Here is a 26,849-nt window from a genome sequence, read left to right on the forward strand (position 1 = left end):
ATTAAATAGAAAAATTAATGGGATTTTTTTTAGTTTTATCACCATAGCAACCGATTTTTTCCTTGGAAACAGAGTTTTTATTTGCAGAATATTGCAGTTTAAGAGCTAAAATGTCCTGAATTGTTTTATAACTAATAAGAAAATACATAAAAGCCAACTCAAAGTTTAAATTACTATTGTCAAGTGGGGGTATGTTGATTTTTTTAAATGTTGCATACAAGTAGATACTTAAAAAGATAATTGCATTTGGTCGGACTTTGTTCCGAGTTCATCATTTGATTATCAATTTTTGGAAGTTAGCAGATGATTAACTTCATGGGTTTACAATAAGTGGGCCAACCTGGCTTATGGCAAGGCAAGATAGATATGGCCCTAACAATTGTAAGAAAATTCTAAATTTCTTATGGCACACACCCGTCTAAGATGTTCTTCCAGCATAAATCACAAAATTGACCTGTAACATAATATTAACAAACCAATAATAGAATCATTTGGTCAAAGCATTTCTAAACTGAAACTTAAGTGTGATGGACGGACGGATAGACGGACAGGCAAATTGAACACATTTTAAGTTGGTGGTGACTTAAAATAAATAATAATAGTCAATTGTTGATCGCTAATATCAGAAGTCCAGTATAGTGGAATCCTCTTTAAATATACATGTAGCTATTGACATATCATAAATAACTCCTTTGTTGTACTACTATCCCGAAATTAAAATGCAGGATCTCCGAGATAGACAAATAGAATACATCTGCTAAGTTGGAATTGTGCTAATCCCGGTAAAATAATTATGCTATTACCGGCAAGATTATTATATCAAAATTATCAAGCAAAATAATTGTATCAATTATGAATTATTCCTTACTATGCGTCGTTCTACATACATCTCATAAGTTCAAGATTCCGATAACATTATATCTTGTTTTGTGTGTGTGTGTGTGTGTGTGTGTGTGTGTCAAAAGGAAGGTTGGGATTGATTTTTGGAGTGTTGGTCACAACAGTTTAGGAATTAGGGGCCAAAAAGGGCCCAAATTAGCATTTTCTTGGTTTTCGCACTATAACTTTAGTTTAAGTAAATAGAAATCTATGAAATTTTTACACAAGGTTTGAGATCACAAAAGGAAGGTTGGGATTGATCTAGGGAGTTTTGGTTCAAACAGTTTAGGAATTAGGGGCCAAAAAAGGGCCCAAATAAGCATTATTCTTGGTTTTCGCATAATAATATTAGTATAAGTGAATAGAAATCAATAAAACTTAAAAACAAGGTTTATGACCACAAAAGGAAGGTTGGGATTGATTTTGGGAGTTGAGGTCCCAATAGTTTAGGAATAAGGGGCCAAAGAGGGGCCCAAATAAGCATTTTTCTTGGTTTTCGTACCCTAACTTCAGTATTAGTAAATATAAATCTATGAAATTTAAACACAAGGTTTACGACCATAAAAGGAAGGTTGGGATTGATTTTGAGAGTTTTGGTCCAAACGGTTTAGAAAAGGGGCCCAAAGGGTCCAAAATTAAACTTTGTTTGATTTCATCAAAAATTGAATATTTGGGGTTCTTTGATATGCCGAATCTAACTGTTTATGTAGATTCTTAATTTTTGGTCCCGTTTTCAAATTGATCTACATTAAGGTCCAAAGGGTCCAAAATTAAACTAAGTTTGATTTTAACAAAAAATGAATCCTTGGGGTTCTTTGATAATTATGCTGAATCTAAACATGTACTTAGATTTTTAGCTATAAAGGAAATGTGAGCTTTTGCTATCACTTGGCGTCCGTCGTCGTCCGTCCGTCGTCGTCGTCCGTCCGTCGTTAACTATTTCAAAGATCTTCTCCTCTGAAACTACTGAACCAATTCAAACTAAACTTCATCTGATTGATTCCTAGGGTATCTAGAATGAAGTTTGTGTTTTAATTCCCATTTCATCAAAAAAACATGGCCGCCATTGCTAAAAATAGAACATAGGGGTAAAATTCAGTTTTTAGCTTATAACTCAAGATCTATCTGCCCTGAAATTTTCAGATGAATCGGACAACCCGTTGTTAGGTTGCTGTCCCTGAATTGGTAATTTTAAGGAAATTTTGCTGTTTTTGGTTATTATCATGAATATTATTATAGATAGAGATAAACTGTAAACAGCAAAAGTGTTCAGCAAAGTAAGATTTACAAATAAGTCAACATGACGGAAATGGTCAGTTGATCCCTTTAGGAGTTATGGCCCTTTATAGTCAATTTTTAACCATTTTCCGTAAATCTCAGTTATCTTTTACAAAAATCTTCTCCTCTGAAACTACTGGGCCAAATTTAACCAAACATGGCAAAAATCATTATTAGGGTATCTAGTTTAAAAATTGTGTCTGGTGACCCGGCTAACCAACCAAGATGGCCGCCATGGCTAAAAAATAGAAAATAGGGGTAAAATGCAGTTTTTAGCTTATAACTAAAAAACCAAAGAATTTAGAGCAAATCTGACACGGTGTAAAATTGTTTATCAGGTCAAGATCTATCTGCCCTGAAATTTTCAGATGAATCGGACTACCCGTTGTTGGGTTGCCGCCCCTGAATTGATAATTTGAAGGAAATTTTGCTGTTTTTGGTTATTATTTTGAATATTATTATAGATGTAGATAAACTGTAAACAGCAATAATGTAATGCTTGGGGTATACAATGTTTTTTTTATACTTTCATCATAAATTATATTATGAACACGAGACAAATGAGACATTTCAGTGTGTCTACTCTTGGTTTTGCTTTTGAAGAAGATATGACAGAATTGAAGAACCATTTATATAAATTGAAACCCAAAATAATCATTGATAGAAAATTTAAGCAAAACATTTAAGGTGAGCGATTCAGGCTCTTGAGAGCCTCTTGTTCATTATGGGCCCAGTTTTCAAGTCTGTCCAAATTGTGGTCCAAAATTTAACTTTGTTTGATATCAACAAAAATTGAATCCTTGTTGTTCTTTGATATGCTGAATCTAAACATGTACTTAGATTTTTGATTATAGGCCCAGTTTTCAAGTTGGTCCAAATTGGGGTTCAAAATTTAACTTTGTTTGATTTCAACAAAATTGTATATTTGGGGTTCTTTGATATATGCTTAATCTAATCATGTATTTAGATTTTTGATGTTTAGGACCGGTTATCAAATTGGTCTACATTGAGGTCTAAAGGGTCCAAAATTGAACTTTATTTGATTTCATAAAAAATTGAATTCTTGGGGTTCTTTGATATGCTGAATCTTACCATGTATTTTGATTTTGGATATTGGACCATAATAGGTAATGTCCAATTTAAAATTTAAAGCTTTTAAGTTTAAGTTCTGAGACCACATTCATTATGTGTCAGAAACCTTTGTTGTGTCAACTATTTAATCACAATCCAAATTCAGAGCTGTATCAAGCTTGAATGTTGTGTCCATACTTGCCCAATGTTCAGGGTTCGAACTCTGCGGTCGTATAAAGCTGCTCTCTGTGGAGCATCTTCTTTTAGGTTCAAATTTCAAAAAAAATATTTTGCTATTCTCAACGTTTTTTTAACCTTTACATGAATTACGCACCTATTTTCTGTATATGTCTCTGTAACCTTTATAAAAGACTGCATTAATCCCGAGATTTGGAATGAAACCACTAAGCTGAGAATATTTGCATAAATACAAGATTAATAACAGTAATAATTTGAAGACAAATTCCACACATGGTCTTATTTAATTAAATGCAACACTAGAAACAGCGCAGTACATACCAATGTTATGTTTCTTTGTAATTATCAATGTTTTCTAGTCCCAACAAGTTGTAATCATTCATGAATACAAGACTTTAGTGTCCCATGTGTAAAAAAAGAATAAATTTCCGATGTCCGACGCGTTGTGCACACATTTGATCAATTCAAGGTACAATGGCAAAAACTAAAATAAACACTTGTATGGCCGCGCCGCAATTTGGGAGGGGGAGGGGGCGTTGTAGTAGGTTTAATCCATGTCCGTCAGTACATTAGTCGTCACAAAGTTGGTTTCTATTTTGCAATTATAGTTTGTCTCAATCAAATCTTATGAAACATGTATACACAATGCTTATTACCACAAAACAGAGATCAAGTTTGAATGTTGTTGGTTAACTATAAAGAAATTTCTAAAAGTGACCATTTGATCTTAAGATGTGGTTTAATTGTTAATAAGACAACTCTCTACAAGATACCAATGATCATAAGATAGTATCCAGAAGTAAATTTTGTAAAAATAAAATTCTATTTTTTTCCGTATTTTACTTATAAATGGACTTATTTTTTTCTGCGGGGAAACATTACATTTACTCTGTGGTTAATTTTTTTGAATTTGAATAACTTTCTCTAACTATCCTGGGCATGCTTGGTTTGTACCAAACTTGAACAGAAGCTTATTTATGATCATAAGATAGTATCAAGAAGTAAATATGTAAAAAGATAAATCCATTTTTTCCGTATTTTTCTTTTAAATGGACTTAGATTTTCTTCCAGTTAACATGACATACAGTCTGCAGTAAAAGTTTTTAAAACATTTATTAGATTCATAAACTATCCTGGATTTTTACAAAACTTGGACAGAAGCTTCTTACAATCAAAAGATAGTATCAAAAGGAATATTTTTACCGATTGTTTTCCTCATTTCTGTTGAGCCTGCGATTTACAGCAAAAGTAGCCAAGACACTGGGTTTCGCAGAACCCTTACAAATTTATTCTTTAGGCATTCAAATGAATAAAACTTGAGGTTTACCAAAATCTGACAAAAATCCCAAAACATGACAACTACAATGTACCTTAATTTAGCTCTGAAGCTAAAACCAAGTTATATCGATGTTATATAAGAAATTTCTGAGAGAAAAAAAATGATTCTATTTATAATCAGGCTCGCCGACCAAACGTTATCTTTTCAAAAATCTTCATGTATGATATCTTTAAAAAAATGAACCTACCCCCCCCCCCCCTTTTTTTTACCTTCTAACTTCAATATTACATTATATATTACATTTATTGAAAAATTTGAAGGAAAAAAACCAAACAAGACTGTGAGTGAAGCAAAGCATGCAGTCATGTTCCAATTTGAAAATAAACACCCTCTATTTAAGTATTTTTTACATAAATTTCTATTTATGCAGTTTCAGAGTGGATGTTGCTATGGTTAATATGTGTTTCTGTGGTAACAATTGAAGTCAACACCACTTGATGATAGAAATTTAAAGTTTTTATGTATTTTCTTATCGGTTATGAAAAAATCCAAGACATTTAAGCTCTTAAACTGCAATATTCTGCAAATAAAACTCCGTTTCTAAGGAAAAAATTGTTTGCTATGGTGATAAAACTGAAGAAAATCCCACGCATTTTTCTATTCAATTTGGTAAAGTAGTATCCAAACTTCATAACTACAGTGCTAACTATTCTGTATACATTTGCACTTTTTTGAAAAACACCGGAGAAAATTTGTTAATTTCGGAAAAATCCCAATTTCAAAAATGTTGAAAATATGCATTTTTTTGCAAAAATTTTCAAAAAAAATACAAATTTGGTTGACATGCAATCTTCACTAAAATGAAGCTTAAACCAAGTTCTATCAATGTTAGATTTGAACATTAATGAAAAATGCATGATTCTATTCATAATCAGGCTCTGAATTGTGGTGATTTAGCTGTTTTTTGAAAGATTTTACCAAGCTTAACGACCAAAAAATAGAGTGTCCGTTACCATGACAACCACTCATATTTTCCCACTTCAATTTTTTTTTGGAGCAATATTCATTTACTGCTTCTACTAGGCCAGTTATAGATAAAATCTGAAACCATCATGTATCGCACTCTGCCTGGTTCTTACAAAGAGCTGTACTTAATACGTATATTGGTGATAATGTGAAAATCTTAAGCTTACAAAGTTTAGATTTATGACGTTATGACGTCACATATAACAACCACGAAGGAAGCGCCTCATCAGAAAAGAAAATTGCAACTTACTGAGTTTATCAGAAGGTTTTAAGAGTTGTATGTTTAATACAGACGATAAGAGTATAAGAATGATAATGCAACAAGCTATAAAGTTTTAAAATAAATGATATTCTCAATAGCATGTTAAACTTCTAGAAATCATAGAAGTCTGACATATATCTTTCGTGTATTTCTACATGAAATTGTTTTGAAGCATACTTAAAACTCTCTAAAAAATTCTCGATGGTAATAATTAACCTTAGTTATTCTGCTTTATTTTCGGTAACATACACGTATACTGTATATTTAGACTTTTCATGGTTTCTTTGTTATCACGAATTTCAAGATATGTGTAGTTTTTTGTGATTCAGAATTATTTTCTTTTTTTTTCTCGGAATTATGTTTATTCAATCAATAATAACGATTGTGTAGACATTTGAACTTTAATATAATTATTAAACAGCTGTCAGATATTCAAAATCATTTGTAATTGGTTCAATATAAATAAAGGCAACAGTAGTATACCGATGTTTGAAATTCACAAATCTATTGAGAAGAAAACAATTCCAGGTTACAAACTAAACCTGAGAGAAACACATCTAATATAAGAAGAGAACCACGACACTACAGATCCTCAACGCTAACATTCAGCACACACAGAAACGAACTATAATATAACAATGTCCATTTTCCTGACTTGATTCATGAATTTCCGATTTGAATTGTCCTTGGAGTACGGTATTTTAGTTATTCCACTTTTCAGTATTGATGTGTAGTTTGATTGAATTTGAATTTGATTTTGATATTAAAGAACAGAAGAGCAGCGATTGTATTCTGAACTGCAATGCGGGTGCGTATGTTTCTGACCGTGCTGAAGTTCGATGGTGGTTTTGTGATGGTCTCTTGTAAATAATACATCAGCAAACGGACCATCGTATTTTTGCGTCCCATCGCACCTCCGAGTCCTGCATTATTATAAACATTTCGTTGCAAAATCTTGCAATCAAAATAGTTTATACAAAAATCATACCTTTTTAAATAGTTATTGGTGATGCGACATTAACGACTAAGGGTTTATTGCACTATCATTTTACAAACACTATACGTATTGTAAAATTAAAATGTTATTAAAGGCCCAGCACAAAGAAAAGTGACAGAGTATGACATTCCTTTGGTTACATTTTGCGTCAATTTGGGATAATCTGAGACTCGAAAAAAAAATGTTTTACCTAGTTTTAAAATAATTTCGAGGTTGACTGATTTAATGACACTTACAAGAAATGATATTTCTACGAATTACAAAGTAAATTTGTTTCCGATATAAATAATAACTTTATAATATTACTGTATTTCAGATTCATATATACACTGAAAACTATAATCAGAAGTGTTATACCTATCTGCATACCACATAAGGATCAACAACACGTCGTTTATACAAGGTTTACTATTTCTTTAAAATAGTTTGAAAAAAGATAGGATTTTATAATTGTTATCTTAGTTAAGTCTCATCAATTATTTTAGCCGAATAAAGGAAATATATACTTATAAAGAAAACTGAATATTATCAAATTTATAAGTTTTTCTGGTGAAAAGTATGAAATCAATATTATCAGAATCATGTTTTATTCTATTCTCTTTTTTGCACCAAAGTACGTTTTCGTTTACAACAAATAGTTGGTCATCACTTTCCAATGCTTTTGGTTATTTATATCTTGATACGAGTTTTTAACTCAAGTTACGAAGAATATTTGTCTTTTAAAAATGAATACAAAATCCGAGAGGACAAAATTCAGAAAAAATCAGAAAAACTCACATAAAGACTCCCGTTGGTATATTATTCCAGGGAGGAATCATCATACGATATATTTAACAAAATTTTGGAGACGTTTAATATGTCTCTTTACCTGAGTAATATCAAAAAATAAAATTCCTAGTAATTATACGAAATATTCAAGTAAACAGAAATTAGCAGTAAAGCCATCAATTTAGCAATAAAGAGGTCAAGGCCATATGTAAAAATTAAAATCACAAACATATTGAAAATCGAATCGGAAAGTCCCTAATCACATGTCAAAATCAAATTAAATTTTGACGCGCTAGATATTGACATTTTCTTTACCTTCGTATGTATAAATGATTTAGCCAGAGACCTTTTGTATTATGTTTCTAGCAATATGTCCTTGAAAAAGTCAACCGGAAATGACATTGTTTAAACCGGAAGTAGCTATTTTTTGTACTTATCTAATGTAAAAGTATAAAAGTCTTTTCTGTTTTGATCAGTTTCGAGTAAACTATAAGATGATAGCTAATATAATATATTTCAAACTGGAAGTAAAAGATTATCTCCCTTTATTTGAAACAAATGTGTATAGAAAGCATATTTTGTTAATCAGCTATCATTTGGTACTGGAAGTGACATTTAAAACCTCATTTCAATAGTTTCCATATCATAGGATGGAAAGAAATTGTTCTCTGAACAATTGTGTTTTAACAGTCATTTAGAGTTATTATTGTGCGGAATGGCCAAGCAAGAGATGATTGACCTAATGTATATTTCAGTATATAATGGTAAGAGCACATGCTAAATAAATTTATTATCTTTTAATGTATAACGGAGAAGTCCTATACGCCAACTTACGTAAAATACATACACTTAAAAATTATCATAGTACGGTTGTTTGACAATTGTTATGCATCTTTCCTTCCATTCTTTATTTGTTTTCCTGCAAATGAAAAAAAAAAACAATTGAATTACTTCTTGCATGTCTTAAGTTTGTAACATTGTAAAGAGGCTTGAAATCCAAGAATATAAGGTCAAAGCATAAACGTCCATTTAGCAAATGATATCAAATCAGATGTCTTTTTTGTTTGTTTATGTAAATATAGTAAAGTATACTGTATAATAGAGCTGATTATTCACTTCGTCTAAATTAATTATCATAACAACTCTATTTGTTGGAAATATTAGTGTAAACAGTGTTGTTTTTAAATTTAATCAGATGTGGTGATATGCTCTCTTTGTCAAAACACATAAACTAAAAATTGCAAATTAAAGACTGTCATGCAAATTTCGTGTTGAATCAATCGTGACAATGAGAATAAATTCCAGTATTTGAAAGCTTGTTTTTTTTATGTGCGATAATTTTTTTTCTCGAACATACTATTTTTTCAGTTGATTAGTAATGACACATGCTTGGAAAAAAGCTTTTAAGGACAATAGAGTCGATATTGTTAAGGGCTTAGCAAACCCGGATGCAGTGGCTGACTATCTATTTAGCGATGGCATGTTTACACAGGATATGCAACTATTAGTACACGTAAGATATTCTGTCACCTAAATAAATATAAACATGCACATTGTGTATGACGTTGTAAAATATCTTGTTAACTTATTTGGAAAAATAACTTGTCGTGTTTGTTCATTGGTTTAGTTTTTATCCTCTACGTACCAAGATGTAAGGCGCCTACACGGATGGTCCAAAATTACCAAAAGTGAGCTACTGTCCTACTAATGCTTCGATTTGTACACACATTCGTCCTTCTTGAGTTTAGCTTCCATATTGTTAGCTTTCCATTTTTTATGTTGATATCTTCTAGCAATGCATGGCATACATTTCCAGTTGATACGATACTTCAGGGTTTGGATATCTTGTCCTGATAGTGGGTTTGCAGCTAACCAGGAAGCTATTTAACCAAGAATTCCAAATTGGGAAGTTAAAATTATATCTTTATACATTTTACGGACGCCATTACGAGTTGATTGACTGTAAAGGAATATCAGTTTCACTGTTGACAATGGATATGTTCTAATGTCAAAATCACATTCCTGTCACATATTCTCTGAATCTTTACTAGCAAAGAAGACTTATTACCGGTTTTGTATGAGGAACATGAGAGGTGCCATATGTGTAGCAGGATCTGCCCATCCGTCATGAGCACGTGACATCAATAGCTTGGTTTGGTTAGTTGAATGTATCATATATGATCATTCCTCGATCATGGTTGATAAACCCAGCATTTCAACTACAAGCAGACCGTAACTTCTCATTATCTCATATAAAAAACGGATATAAGGACTTGCAACAGTAACGAGCACCACAATATAAAACAAATGTAACATAACTATACACGATTTAGTGATATTTACTTGAGGCAATCAGTATCTATTTTACTTATTACCCGATATTTCAAAGCAGTGATGTTCATACAGTCTTATAATTGAACTTAAATGAAGGGACTTTGAAATTTTCAGTAAGAAGACTTGAGAAAAGATGTTAAAGGTGAACAATTGTTTCTTTGTATTTATCATGAGAAAGTTCTTTATAAGATACAAATCATACTAACTAAAAAAAATAACAAGTATGTCACGTAGTCTGTTGAAGTGGATTGTTTTACATTAAACTTTAATAACTTTGTCGTGATAATCTCTGCAAATCCTATGACTACAGGTAGCATTTCTAAAGGAATAGAATTGTTGTAAGTGTATTTATAATATTCGCATAATTAAATCCTGCTTGAGGCTATATAGAAATATATAGTTACTCTCTACAGTAAACACCTTACCGCATATTACGTTATCGATGCATGTCTTGATGTGGTTCGTTGATTTTTAGGTGTATTTTTTTTAGCAAACACCTGAAATAGACAACAAAACTAGATTAATACTTAATACCCTTGACAGGCGAGAAAAAGGCAGTGTAAAGAGTCTTTACAATGCTTTCCAAGAAACTAAGAATGAACATTTGGCAGACTTGTTAGTCAAATATGCTGCACTTATTGACCTGAAAGAGAATTTTAATGACCCAAAAGGTATAATAAATATTATTTCTTATTATCAAAAACATGTATGTGCATGTTGGTGTGTGTTTGTGTTAATGAAACAAATAAATATTTAAATGAAGATAGTCATTTTTCTTATAATTACTTCTAACCAAACAAGGTCTTGCAGCTGTTTCCCCGAAAAATAGTAAAAATTACAAGCTGGAAATATATAAAATATTTGGCAAATACATATTGCAAATACAAAATATCACTGCAAAAGTATGTGACATGGAACTGCTTCTATTTTGCAGCTAATCAAAGTTACCTATGAGACGGAGTAAACACAGATTCTTAATATACAATAGATTTTATCTTTATATACCTTTTATTTGACTTTGACTCCGGTCTGTAATAATTTGAAGTCAAGATGCAATATTGTATTTAAGCATGGCCACCTGAACCAACCGAACAAAAAGAAATGGAAACACACGCAGTTTTTAAGATTAAAGACATAAGGAGCCCCCTTATGCACGAATATAGTAAAGGAGTAAGTAATTGTTTTTGCATAAAACGTACAGTTAAACGACGATAATGTGTAGGATAATTCAAACCGTGATAAAAACGATCATCATTAGTCTTTTCTCTGGTGTTTCTTCATATGCCTAAATTCAGTGCTTTTAAAAAAATAGAATTTAAGAATGTTAATGTATTTAACAATGTTATTCGCCGATGATTTATTGTCATTAATTTATTTCTCTATTTGTTAAATATACAAACCTTTTACAGTTAAACAGATGGTCCGAGTACACAGTTATTTCGTAGTGCATTTCTTTTAGACAATAAATGTAAATAAAAAAAATCCCACCTGCGCTTTCTCAATAACATTTTTACAAGATGTTGTACTACTTTTGGGACAAATTATATCAAATTTATAGAAAACTTCATCAGCTCTAACTCAAAATATCGACAATTTTGTGTTAAGGGGGTCTTGAAATCTTTTGACAGCTTCCGAAGTGCTAATTTTTGACCTTTTTCAGCTGGACCTAATCACTACTTTACCTAAATATTTATGACCCAATTTTTTTTACAGTGTCATTTCACCCCCCAACTTGCTAAATGAGGCATAAAACATGGAGAATTAAATTTGGAAGGGGTATAACAAAAATTGGCAAGTAACACACTGTCCACATTAAGGACTATATTTGTGGACAACGAAAATCAAAGGACGATAACTGTGTACTCGGACCTAATAGGATAGAAAAAGTTGACCAATCTTTATAAAACTTGGTATGACATAAGCTTAATATATTATAAGACTGCTCACAAAGTTTCATAACAATAGGATATATATTATAGACACTATGATTAATTCTATATTCAACTTTACGTGTTAAATTTGGACGTTAAAATTGAGAAATTTCAACTATCAACATTTGGGGCTTTTAAAATTAAAATATTGCCAAAAAATACTTTTAAAATGCCTTAATATATAAAACATCATGTATTTAAAGCAATAGAGTACTCATTTGATATATCAGACTTAGCATAATTTTTCAAAAGTCAAATTTATATGAGCCTGTGCCTAAAAATGGAGGTTTTCCAATGAAGGGGAGCCTTACATGAAGATGTAATATTTTCCAGCAATTTTAAATTTGTGAAGCTTTTTGATTATAAATAATCCTTACATATGTACTTATTGTACTTTAAATGGAAAGAAAACTTACAAATAACATATCATATTAGTTTAAAAGGGTCTTAGGCCAAGTATGACTAAAAATAATTTAGGGTCAATTTAGGCCGTAGCACATATTTACATTTAAAAATGCATATTGAAGCTATAAGAAATAAAAAAAAATGTCTTTTCTATCATATCTATACTCAGGTGACATGATACAATAAATCTTAGCACAAAAAGCCTCTTACATTCAACTTTTTGAGCAGACAGTATGGTCTGATACAAAGATTTTTCACTTTTTAGTGAAAAACTTGCATGCAATTTTAGTCTCAACAGGCTTATAGTTGAACCACATGGTATCCTACAGGGGTACAGAAAGATATTATGTGAAATGAAACAGGTACAAAAGACAGTTAAATGCTTTTTATACAAATTTAGTGAGGTCTTTATTATGGACTTCAACTTTTATGTGCCATGCTCCACACATTTAACTTGATCCAAACAGGGTGTCAAATGAGGGTCATTTATACAACACACTTTACTCATATTGTCTGAGATAATCTTCTTTTCTGTAGATTCAGAGTTCAGAAATGAGTAAAACAACTGGATTAAAGCATAGAAACACAAAAATTGACACATGAAAACATGTCAGATAGAAAGTCAAAATGCCACTTATGCATCAAAATTGAAAAAACTATGAAATGCTTATTTTGACCATATAATGCCAAAATTGGTCATTTTTGCAGAAATTCTGTCAAATAAAAGTTTAAATCCCTTAGTTTTATACTATTTGACAAATTGACACCATCAAATCATTCAGGGAAGTTGCCAAAGTACAGATTCTATATTTCCTGATTTCACCTCTTAGGTCCGAGTACACAGTTGTTTCGTAGTGCATTTCTTTTAGACAATAAATGTAAATAAAAAAAATCCCACCTGCGCTTTCTCAATAACATTTTTACAAGATGTTGTACTACTTTTGGGACAAATTATATCAAATTTATAGAAAACTTCATCAGCTCTAACTCAAAATATCGACAATTTTGTGTTAAGGGGGTCTTGAAATTTTTTGACAGCTTCCGAAGTGCTAATTTTTGACCTTTTTCAGCTGGACCTAATCACTACTTTACCTAAATATTTATGACCCAAATTTTTTTACAGTGTCATTTCACCCCCCAACTTGCTATATGAGGCAGAAAACATGGAGAATTAAATTTGGAAGGGGTATAACAAAAATTGGCAAGTAACACACTGTCCACATTAAGGACTATATTTGTGGACAACGAAAATCAAAGGACGATAACTGTGTACTCGGACCAGATGCTTTAACTTTTTTAAGATATTGCAGATTTGTCCTCGAAGTTATTGCCAATTGTGAACATTTTCCTACTCTTGGCTACACCCGATTCAGGAAACCTTGAAATATTGTTAGTATCAAAAGGAATGTCAGATAAATAATAGAAAAATATGAAACAACGATCAGTTGAGTGTACAATACTACCAATTTACCAAAGTAAAGTTATTCTAGAAAACATAAATGTTATTCATAACTATTTACAGGATGTTTATAGTCTTCATGGTAAAAGTAGAGGCAAAGTGTTTATAATCAATAATACGTTTAAAGATACAAAACTGGAAAGAACAGGATCAGACGTCGATGTAAAAAATATGACAGATCTATTCCAACAGTTACAATTTGAAGTTGTAACAGGAACCAATTTACCAGCAGAGGTGACAATGATATTTGATATATTTTTATTTATACATGACATCGTTACAATATTTACTGTAAATATTGTTCTCCATGATTCGACAATTTATTATCATATACATGTACATGTACAAAACTTATAATTTGTTGCGCCAGACCAATACATACAATAGTCGCGCTCGAATCAAACCAACATAAAAGAAAAAGAAAAGAAAATGCAAAATTGGAGAGTATTTCAAACCAAATAATTCGAAAAAACAGCGAACATTTTATGTAGTGCTTGGTTCTTAAACCAATAAGGCGATGATGTTAAGAAAATGTTAGTCAAAATATCAGTATTTCCATTAATGTTTTCTTTATCAATAGATAACGTATATCACGTTACAAGTTTGATAAAATAATCTTTAAAGCTATGCGAATAACCCAACATATCTGTCAGTGAGTTTACATTAATCATTGACAATGTAATGTTGATTTCAAAAATGAAAAATAACAGCTACATGAATTTTCTTAAATGTGTATGAAAAAAGCATTATTTTGCTACAAGATTTTGCCACGAGGTAAATTTTATTTTGCCACAAGGTTAATTCTATTTTGACGTATATAAATACTGTCCATACTGACAAAATCTGGACCAATGTTACGATTGTATTGCGTTCTTACAATAAGAAGAACATTAAACCAACATCTCCACAATACCATATCTTCTTTTTTTATGTCTCATTTATCTACAGTAATATTCTTTTAATGATTTTCATTGCATCTTTGGTAATCTGTGATTTAAAATTTGATCTTTCTTTTTATAAGTTATACAATTATGTATTATACGAAACTAACAGATAAATATATTTATCATTGCGTAATAAGCTGAAAAAATTCAAGAAACGTCGATTGTACGTTTTATCTTAATCATGTTTCAAACATTATCTGGAATTTATCTAATATATGAGTTTTCTTTTTATCTTATACAGAAAATGGTAAGATTTTTAGAAGAAGAACGGGAAAATATTACGACGTGGACCGACATTGATTGTGTTGTTCTTATTTTGATGAGTCATGGAGAAGGTGCATACATTTACGGAAACGATGACAAACCAATTAAGTTAACAGATATTATAGAAGTGTTTGCTTCAAAGTATTGTGACGGTTTAAAAGACAAGCCAAGATTAGTATTTGTGCAGGCTTGTAGAGCAGGTAACTATATGAAATTATGAATAGTTAAATTAATTATTGAGGGTGTTTTATATATGGTCATCTTTTTATAAGTTAACTCTTTGTAAAAGTAAGAATTGATCGTTATTCTACAGATTTTCTCATATATAACATATTAAACCTTAGCCGTATTTGAGACAACATTTTGGAATTTTGGGTCCTCAATTCTTTCAAATTCAAAATACTTCGGATTTTTAACTTTTTGATCTGAGCGTCACTGATGGGTCTAATGTATACGAAACGCGCGTCCTGGCGTATCAAAATTATAAGTATGGTACCTTTGATAACTATTTATATAAAATAGAAATGAATAGCATGATGTTTCCTCCATTGCGTTTTTTGTCTATCTGTTTACACGTAGGCAATATTTAGGAGAAACCTCTATGTTGATAAGGAATTGTCGTAAATGATGACAAAGTATAACAAAAGTGACAGATTCCAATGCAAATCCAAAATCAAACGTTATCAATCTACGGATCAAGTTAAAACAACTGCTCGTTTCTTTACTCGGTACAATTAGACAATTTGACCAACAATGTGGTGGATGGAACACCAATTTTGTCTTCAAAAAACAACATATTGACCTCCTAAATCTTGAAAGATTATGTAACGTGAAGAGAGTGTAGAACTCTGATTAAACGAAGTGTTGCGTTTAAAGTTTCACCTGAAGCGACTGTGCATTTTTACAATCAGCACTGCCCAACTCTAACAGGGTTCAGCTGACTAAACAAAACAGCCAAGAGATGATCGCATATAGCTTAGTCAATCATTGGGTTTTGTGTCATTTCTTAATTGTAGTATGTACAGATTTGTAAGTTTTAAATATGCATTCACCCAGGTATATTCGCAACGCTCATTTTTACTCAAATAGTCCTAATTTCCTTAGATCTTGGGAAAGTTGACATATCTAAACCGATTTTAGTAACTGGCTTTTAGTAAGTGCGAGGTTTTTTCCCGCCATTTTGTGACTTGTGTCTGCTTGTTATAAGTTTTTCCTTGGTACCAACCTGAAAAGGTATGCCCTTCAACTGATTTTCGTAGTTTGTTTTTATGTTGTGTTACTACACCATTGTAATAGGCGCAATGATGGTTGCGAGGAGAGAAATGTTCCAGGAATCTGTTATTCAATTGTTGTCGTTATCCGTTATATACCATGTATGTTTTCAGTTAATTATCTGATAATTAATCTTATGATAAGTTTATTTCTATAAAAGCCACGAAAAAAGGGAAAAGTTACATTCCTCTGACTGTTTCCTTTTTAGAAGCGTTTTATTAATATTTTTGTCTTTGAGAAAAAGACCGGACAGTGAACGTCATTCTCATAATAATTTTTCAAATTTTATAATCATACCACATCTCTTTATTTCTATATGTTGCCCAAGTTAGGAGTCTGCGTGAGATTTGTCGAACTGATTGATTATTGTCTCGTTTGAATTGAAATCCATTACGACAACAACTATTTCATAGCATTTATTCAATATTCAAGTGAGTTTTGTACAGAACAGAAGTAAATGCATTGCTGAAATTGTGTTGGTCTTTATTTATTATAATTTTATATTGTTTTCAAAATGTTAAATTTCATATCAGTTAAACGTACCGATGAAGAGCTATCCAAACTAAGTGTTAAATTCGAAAAACAGCAAATTCAGCCTAAAAATGGTGATCAACGTGATTCAGCACCTTACCAGACTGAAAATCAAACGGAAGTAAAGCACCCATCAGCAGACTTTTTAGTTGTCTATGCAACACCAGAAGGTAAAATAGTATAAATAACACATCAGCAGAACCTTCATTTTATCTCGAAATGAGTATTTGAGATCACGTTAAAAATATATTGTTAAGTGTTTTTTATTCGATTATTTTTGTTTTTATTGAACATCAAACTTAATTGAAACAGGGTCAGGTAAAAGAAGATAAGAATGAACGAAGTATTAGATTTAGCTGAAGGACGCCTCAGGTTGCTGGAATTTCTCGCTGCATTGAAGACCTGTTGGTGACCTACTGCTGTTGTCTGTCCTATGATCGGATTACTGTTTCTTTGACATATTCACCCATTTCCATTCTCAATTTCATTATTGATAAATTGTATTAATTGTATTGTAAGTAATCTTGATCTGTGATAAATAAGTGTAAGCATTTATATCCAGTGCAAATATTTTATAAATGGAACAAGATGTTTTGGAAAAACGAAGTCCGTTTTTTTTTAAAAAACATTATAAAGTAATATTCGCAAAATATCATTTTATCAATATCTTATACACTGAGTACTATTGTGTAGCATGCTTACATAAAAATCCTTTTTCAGTCCTTATAATAGGTATTTACTAATTGCGTTTTTTCTCTGTTTATATTCTTTAATTTATCCAAAATCGTGATTCTGAAGCATTAAAGTTATAAAGTATTACTTTTTCTTAATTAAAAGTGTATTCAAGAAAGGTATTAAAAATGTGTTAATCAATGACAAGGCTGTCAACTGGCAATTCGTTCCAATCAGCATTTCTCCCAGACCCTATTTGAATTATCTATTGTTCATAATGACCATTATAATTATGCATGAAATGTCTAGCAACAATGAATTAACAAATTACATATCTTACGTACGTTAGTTGAAATGAATGATTCAATTCCAAAATTTTGTAGGGCTCCCCCATCTAAAACAAAACAAAGGATAAAAAAATATCTATTCTAATATGACGTGCTTCTTTAGCTTTGTAAAGAAACCATACTTCATTATCCAATAAAATTAGTTTGCACATGCGTATATTGACTACGGCAGAAAAATGAATTTCGTCAAAATGGTATGCATTTAATGTATTTCCTTAAATTAAAACACTTTCAAACACTAAAATGATACACATTTTGTTACTAATACTTTAACAATGACAACAATGTGTTACAATTCGTAATTGAAAATAGTTGACCTAGATACAGCAACGTCCATGTTGGCTGTTCTAACTTCAAAACCCATCCCCCTAAAAACACGTTTCATCTCTCCTGTTAAAAAGGCATGTCATTGTATATTAATTTCATTGAAACATATGTTCCGACGATAAAATATAAAACAAAGAATAGGTTACTATTACTGTTGACGGTGTTGTACTGAAATGACAAAATTGTTTCATATTTCTGATAAAATGGATTGACCCTAGCAGGGAATCGAACCCCATTCTCCTATAAAAACAAATAGGCGTAATTACCAATATACCACCAAGGTTTCCAATCCATTTTACAAACGCAACAAGATTGTCACCCAGTAATAATTTTAATCTCATGTATAAATACAGCATTTGAAATCGTCAGATGCACAAAGGCGTGCCCTTTGATCAACTTTAAAAGGTGTAGCCACCGCAAGTATAAATGGATTTCTGTCAAAGGGCCCCTCTTGCCAAGTCTCGAATGTCAGCACAACTTTATCAAGAAATCCTCTATCAGATATGAACATATTTACCAATGCTACAATATTAACCGGCGGAATATTTACGATTAATTTAGTAAATAAAGACCTACCCGATTCTCCTTGTGCGTCCACCGCCATTGACGACTGACTTGAAAATGTGCGTGTCAGAAATTGACCTCAAAGGAAAAGACTGTTGAAATATAACTTTTCTGTTATATTGTGACACAAATATTGTTTTAGTTAATAAATTAATTTATTAATATCTGTTTCAATTTTGAATTTTAGAAATTTATACAACTTTGCCAAATTAAACTGGTATGAACTAGTTGGATAAAAATCGACAGGAAGGTTGATGGAAGAGCCTACACAAATACCGTACACTTTATACACAGCGAACATAGATATTACCGTAATTGTCCTAATCAGAATCGAAATAATTGATGCCAGCTATACTTTATTGTAGTTTTAACATGGGTAGGCATTATATTCGTGTTATTTTAGCCCTCGCTATCGCTCTGGCAAAAATAATCACGAATATAATGCCTACCCATGTTAAAACTACAATAAAGTATAGCTGGCATCAATTATTTCTTAATTAAACTAGGGATGTGCAAATGCAGCATATGACAAATATTAGACAAATAAATCTAACGAAAGATAAAAAAAAAACTTTCTTCCTTTTAAATACTTTCTTGATAAAAAAAAACCGGAAAGTAATCTTTCTTTTTTTTATATATCCTAAATCGTTCAAACAACAGCGAATACTTTTTTACATTTTGTTAAATGTTTAAACTCTTAAATATAGAACACAAATTATGTGAGCTTGGCTATAATGCATTGTCTATTTTCTTTTACATTTTAGGAACACTGTCTTACAGGAACATTACCACCGGATCTTGGTTCCTGTGTGCAGTTGTGTGGATATTTAAATACCATGCGAAACATGAAGAATTACAGCATTTGCTTATCAGAGTTAGTATTCAGTAATGTGTTATTCGCAAAGATTAAATAGTCTAAAATTAACCTCAAGTTTTATGAAACTTATATTACTTGAAATTTACAGTTTCTTTTACTTAATTAAATGTTAATATGTGAACAAGAACCAATGATATGCTGATTAAATACATGCCAGTTATTTGACTATAAATCTTTTTTTTTTTTTTTTCAATTTCGCAATTGGCTTGGCAAAAACAATCAAATTTGGTTTAAACTTGAAAGAAAGGATGTCTACGATGTCTGTGAAAAGTACCAACTATACATGCTATATTGCTTTCATATTTAATCCACCATTTTCGACATCTTAAAAAATCTCTAGCAAAGCAGGAATATGACACATCTGTTATCCATTCGTTTGATGTGTTAAAGCTTTTGATTTTGACGTATAATTCGGGACTTCCCATTTTGGATTTTCCTCGGAGTTAAGTTTTTGATTATTTTACTTTTAGAATGTTATGCATTAACCCATACCAAGACTTTGTCCCCTTTTGTGACGTTCGGGACATAAACAGGAAAATCCTGTTGCCAGAAACAATGGTTTTGAAATTTTAGAATATTTGATTATTTGTCTGTCTACCTTTTTGGTGTGTAACAACTAGAAAACAATAATAAGAAGAACTAATTTTGAAGAGGTCGGTTAATTCAATTACTTGATCATAAAATACATTCAAGGCATCAACTAAATACTTGTTTGGCTCTTTAACCTTTTTTATCGGAGCGTCACTGATGAGTCGAGCATGTCTTATGTTGACGAAACGCGAGTATGGCGTATCAAAATTATGAGCCTTGTACCTTTTATAACTATTGTAGGTGATATTTAGTTTGTTTTATTTCAGGTAAACAGATTAGTGGCAAAAGGAAAAGGTCCGGATGAATTTGGCCAGAAATTGACCATATCGGAGGTTAAATCAAACCTAAGGAAGAAATTTTACTTCTTTCCTGGTGTTTATGGTGACCCTCCTCAGTTGTTAGAAAAATAAAAGAAATTTACAATGCTAATGGTTTCTGGAGCTTGAGAGCAAATCAACTTATATTTATGCATGACATAGCATTAAATGTATATATACTCAATCTGAAATTGAGATACATGTTAGGGTACACAAATAATTTTGCTTATATTTCTGTTGAATATATTATTCAAACATTATATTCTTTGATGTATTTGTTTTAGCTTTTGGATAAATATGTCAGCGGGAAATCCGTGATAACAAAATATGTGCAGCACAATACAACTACGTTGTCAGTTTATTTTCGATTTATGAGTTTGACTGTCCGTTTGGTATCTTCGTCCTTTTTTAAAAAGTAAGATTTCTCTTCACATGTATCGCTGCGATATAGCCTTTTTGTTCTAATGCAGTGTAAAGCAACCAACAATCAATCAATCAATCTTCACATGAATTATAGTTATGAAAACACTTTTGACTTCAAAATATGTCAAATCTGTATATATCATATAAAGTGAAATTTCAGACATTGCTTTTAAATGTCAATATTGTTAGATATTAACTAATAAAGACTACAAAAGTAAAACATGAATTTGTGTGTGAACCATTCTTTTGCATCAAAGTCTGTTTAAAATGACTGACGCGTCGAGAACAATTATTTTGAATGAGTATGAGATGCCCCAAAGCACTGCAAACAAAATAGTGTTGACTTGCTAACAACTGACAGAACATCACACCTTTACTTTGAAAGTATCAAATCAATGGTCAATGAATGACTGAAAGAGAAAAGGCATATGCCAGCTAAAAGACGCCTCCTGGATGCGGGAATTTCTTGTTACATTGAAGACCTGTTGGTGACCTTCTGCTGTTGTTTTTTTTCTATGGTCGGGTTGTTGTCTCTTTGATACATTTCCATTTCCATTCTCAATTTTATACAATCGCCAATAAAAATACAACTGTTTTCTAAATAGCCTTGAATTACCAGAAGGGTTTCATCTTAAGCTGTACTAATCACATACGACGATTATACTTTTTTGGCATCGGTAGCTGAAACGTAAACACCAGAATCAGAACACTGGATGATATCTTGCTTCTACGTTAGGCGAGATAGATTTAGCAAGTGATTCCAAACGCCAGTCTTTGACTGCAAGTTTATGGAATTGAGATAATGACGAATTAACCCCACTAAAAACTGCGGGTGATCTCAGGTGCTCCGGAAGGGTAAGCAAATCCTGGTCCAAATGTGGAACCCGTCGTGTTGCTTATGTTATTACAATTCTAGTAGATAAAGGCAACAGTAGTATACCGCTGTTAAAAACTCGTATATCGATGGACAAAAAGTAAATTCGGGGTAACAAATTAAAACTGAAGGAAACGCATTAAATATAAGAGGGGAACAACGACACAACATTAAAATGTAACATACGCAGAAATGGACTTAGCATTAGACAAAATCCGATGAGAATCACACACACAGAAACGAACTATAATATAACAATGGCCAAATTCCAGACTCGGTACAGAACATTTTAAAAGAAAAAAGGTGAGTTGAACCTGGTTTTTATGGCATGCCAAACCTCCCGCTTTAATGGCAATGTAAAATATAACATTAAATTGACAACGTAACATTTTAGGACTACTATACAATTCAATAGGATAGCATATTAGACAAAGAAACACATGAATAATTGTTAACAAAAGGTACTAGGTCTAAAAGTCAATACGCTAGGAGCGCGCCTCGTCCACACAAGACTCATCAGTGACTCCCAAATATAAAAGTTCGAAAGTCAATTCGAAAGTCAAAACAAGTACAATGTTATACAGCACTGATGATCAAAAGTTCAAAAAGATTGTGCCAAATACGACTAGGCTTCTCGATTGTGATAGGAACATATATATTATTAAGAAGAATTAATGCTATTGCAAACATTAAATTTTATTAAAGGAATATAAAAGATATGCATAACTGAATTATTAACTAATTACAAAGTCTAATCCGGTAGCTAACATTCGTAAAAAGGTAAGGGTATTGTAGTTACGACTAAAGGTAGCAATACACAGTAAGAGGTTTAGTTTCGCATTATGGCCATGGGCAATGTTTTAAATATTATAGTTTTTGTACAATAAAATAGAATTTTAACATAATTAAAGAATAATATAGCCCTTTTAGTGGGTTTATATGAACATTTAGATTGTTTTAGCCTGTTTTTAGGGCAATTATCTGTTTGATCGTCCGTATTTTCCTATCTGTACCGCACATACTAGGTCCATAAATAATTGTAGTGTTTATCAACAAAGATTTGAATTCAATTTTATGGAAAAACGAGCAATATTGCATTGAGTTTTTGCAACCACTTGATAGATATATACCTATGGTATCACTGGAATTGATTAAAATTTTCCTTTGGATCAAATATTGGAGACTTTTGTGACATGTTAATTGCCTTTTTGCAATATTCTGTATCATATAAATGCAGATTGGTGCCATGGTTACACCAAAAGGAGATTATATTTCATCATTATATCCATTAGAAATATAATCTATGGAAATTTCCCTTTCTATAAATATACACATGCATAACACAAATATTATACACCTATTGACTGGGTGTGAGGGTAATAGCAAGTTTGTTGTCCCTGTGGTACCAACTATTGCTCGAGGCAAAGCCGAGAACAATAGTTGGTATGCGAAGGGACAACAAACTTGCTATTACCCGCACACCCAGTCATAAGGTGTTTTATTATACAGAACAACACAGCCATTAAGTATTTTATATATATACCAAATAACTTATTTTCTAAAAGTGTATATATATCATCTGAAAGAAAACAAAAATGTCACATAACTTTATATGCACATGATGAACTATACTTTTTTTTTATAATTCGTTTTGTATTAATAAATATTTCATTAATTTCAATCAAGACTAGAAATACTTGTGTTAAACTTTCTGTGCTTATAAAAAATTCTAGCTAAAATACACCAAACGCAAATTCACCTTTTATATACGGAGAGCGAACCAATATTAAGAATAAAGTACTATATTTTAGATCTTTCTTTTTCTTTTTTATAATTGCTTCTTATAAGTGAAATTACAATCCACACAAACAGATTCCACAGTTTACAATATTAGCGGGAGTTTGACGTTGCAAAGCATACGTAACCAAGCAGAGTAGTCAATGACATCATTATTGTCCAATGAAAAATAAGCATGAAAAAGTACGGGAAAGATGATTATGAAACTATTCACCGGGGCAATAGTTTTTGAAACTATTGACTGGCAAATGGTTCTGTGGAATGAAATAGCACAACTATTTCATTACTTTTTATATAGAAAAAACACACTGAAGTATAATAATACGCCTTATTTGTTAAATAAGAAGAGAAAGAGGGTGTTTAAAAAATATGAGTGTCAATTCTAATTGTTTTCTTTTACTGTGTAATGCTACCTAAGGAACATATCCGATATAATATATGAATTGTTTATTCCATAACAGTCAACTAATTCGTGATGGCGTCCTTAAAATTAACGAAGGGATGATTTCAACTTCACCATTTGGAACTCTTGGTTTAATAGCTTCCTTGTGAGCAGCAATCCTCTATTAATGAAACCATGAAAGTAGTTGATTGATCCTTTTTCACTTTTACTGTTAAAACTGTATTTTGTGATATCCATTTGACGTGGACCAAATAACAAATTATTAGAAATATTAGTTCTAGGAACTAAGATCGTCATAATAATAAATCAGCTTCAATGATGGGATAATTCTCTCACACCTTGCATTACGGTCTTCAACAAAGTTATACTAGCCGTCTCATTTGCAATGATTGCCAATGAGACGGCTAGTATAATTGTGTTCATTTAAACTATATTTTTCTTCATTAAAACGGAGTACTTAAAATTTACGAAGGGATGATTTCGACTTCACCATTTGGAACTCTTGGATTAAAAGCTTCCTTGTAAGCGACAATCCTCAATCAAGGAAATCATGAAAGGAATTGATGGATGCCTTTTTACTTTTACAGTTAAAATTGTATTTTGTTATATCCGTTTGACGTGACTCCGTGATAACGCATCCCGTCATACATTAAATGATAAAATTATTGTTTTTCTACTTATGTGACGTCAAACGCGCGATTCTACGTTAAAGTAAGTGTTCAACCATGTGTTTGTCAGAGCAAGGATTCGGTAACGGTACTTAACATCTATCAATTCTTTATGGGTGGATTTTCCATTAACAAATATAATCGTATAATACAAAAGTAAAATGAGGTTGCTAAATTTTATGTTTGCCTTTCTGCGCTTCTTTGTTAAAGTTGTTTGTTTTTATATAGTGATAAAGATGATAACACAATGCTGACTGGTTTGTCCATATTTATGACATTTTTGTCTTTTGTACTGTTTTTTCGTTCACGCATTGTTGCCAATGTAATGAAATTTGATGCGACTGTCATACACATGAAAGGTTTATCTAGTTATAAAATAAGGTTCATTCAACCATTTTCGACAGAAGAAAAGGCCTGTACGAAAACAGGAATATGATTCGTTTGATGTGTTAGAGCTTTTGATTTTGTCATTTAATTAGGGACTTTCCTTTTTGAATTTTTCTCGGAGTTCAGTATTTTTAGAATTTTCCTTTTTACATGTTTATTAGGCAGTATTCAACGAATCTGGTATTCTGAACAAAAATCATCCGATAAAAGGTATTCATATGACTGCCAATGAAACAACTCTTCACAAGAGACCAATTAATACAGATGATTAGACATATTAGTTTTAGGAACTAGGATCGTCATAATATTAAATCAGCTTCAATGATGAGATAAAATGTAATTCACTCACACCTTGCATTACGGTCTTCAACAAAGTTATACTAGCCGTCTAATTGGCAATGATTGCCAATGAGACGGCTAATATAATTATGTTTAAGACCATTATAATGAGTCTTATGTAGACGAAACGCACGCCCAACGTTCAAATTGTCAATCCTGGCTTTCTTACAATTCACCCAAGATAAATTCACTCTATAAAATATGAAATATCTAGATTATTCATACCAAAAATCACCTCAACGTTAAATATAAGCAATCTTATCAATTAGACGGGATCTAAAAAGCTCCCCACTGAGGGTGACAATACACTGTTATTTATAAGAATACGTGAACACGTTTGTAACAAAATGGAATAAACTGTAAATTATATATAGGGATTCAGGCTTCGCCCGCACCCTATATGGAATTACTGACCCCATATATACCGTATTAGGTCACTAGCACACTATGTTACTAATAATATTAAATCGGTAGGGATATACAATTGGTAAACGGACTACACGTGGTGACTATATATATTTGGTATAGGGTGACCTAAAAAATACTTGGTCAGTTTCCACAGAGGGCTAGCAACCATATGGATTAAGTAAGGAGTTACTTCCCTTTTGAAACAAAAAAAGAAATCTCAAAGGTGCAAACAGACCACGAAACTAGTAATTAACGGTTGAAATACATTCATAAAAAAACTTAAAACCAACACGGTGTTAATGTTGGCATTTGTTTTTTGGCGTAGGCAAATGGAAGTTGTTTCTTAAACATGTTATAAGTAAGTATTACAGACTTACTCACTTTGAAAGGCCGATAGTCTAAATACCATATGTAAAGACAATCTGTAAGAGAAATTCGTTATACGGTGTGCTAGGGACCTAATACGATATATATGGGGTGGTTAGTAAATTCCATATGGGGATTCGCGCTTATATACCATATAAGGTCAATAACACACCATGTAACTTATCGATGACTTAACATATGACAGGTTCGTGTCTTTTGAATTAATTCAGGACGCTAAGAGATGTATAATTATTTTTGAACTTCCAGTCATATGTGTAGCTGAGAGATGGTTGCCGTATCTGTGAAACTAGTTAACAGTTTTTTGAAACACAAAGTGATTTTGACAATCAGCAATATATAATCTGAAAGATGCCAATGCACGAATGACGCAGATGAACAAAACTATAAAATAATATTTTGAAGCAAAAAATATGAAAAACCTTAGGATAAACCACACCAAAGTTTTATGTAGAACACAGTTTTTAATTAAAAAAGGAAAATCAAACATCAAATCAAAAATAAGAAAGAGAAATGAATATTCAGTCTTCAATTGAAAAAGCTTTCAATTAATGATACCACGACGATCTAAAT

The 26,849-nt window shown here is 31.6% G+C and overlaps 1 protein-coding gene across 1 annotated transcript in view; it reads left to right on the forward strand.

Moving 5' to 3' along the window:
• The window catches only part of LOC134727846 (caspase-2-like), a 38,496-nt gene extending 17,810 nt beyond the window's left edge, over window positions 1-20,686 (forward strand). The window contains exons 3-9 of the mRNA XM_063592239.1: window positions 10,583-10,763; window positions 11,162-11,262; window positions 13,951-14,121; window positions 15,073-15,295; window positions 16,901-17,068; window positions 19,573-19,682; window positions 20,543-20,686. Of these exons, the coding sequence (XP_063448309.1) occupies window positions 10,583-10,763; window positions 11,162-11,262; window positions 13,951-14,121; window positions 15,073-15,295; window positions 16,901-17,068; window positions 19,573-19,682; window positions 20,543-20,686 (1,098 nt within the window). The remainder of the gene's footprint in view (window positions 1-10,582; window positions 10,764-11,161; window positions 11,263-13,950; window positions 14,122-15,072; window positions 15,296-16,900; window positions 17,069-19,572; window positions 19,683-20,542) is intronic.
• The last annotated feature ends 6,163 nt before the right edge of the window (window positions 20,687-26,849 follow it).

Source organism: Mytilus trossulus, chromosome 8 (genome assembly GCF_036588685.1).
Source record: "Mytilus trossulus isolate FHL-02 chromosome 8, PNRI_Mtr1.1.1.hap1, whole genome shotgun sequence".
NCBI lineage: Eukaryota > Metazoa > Mollusca > Bivalvia > Mytilida > Mytilidae > Mytilus > Mytilus trossulus.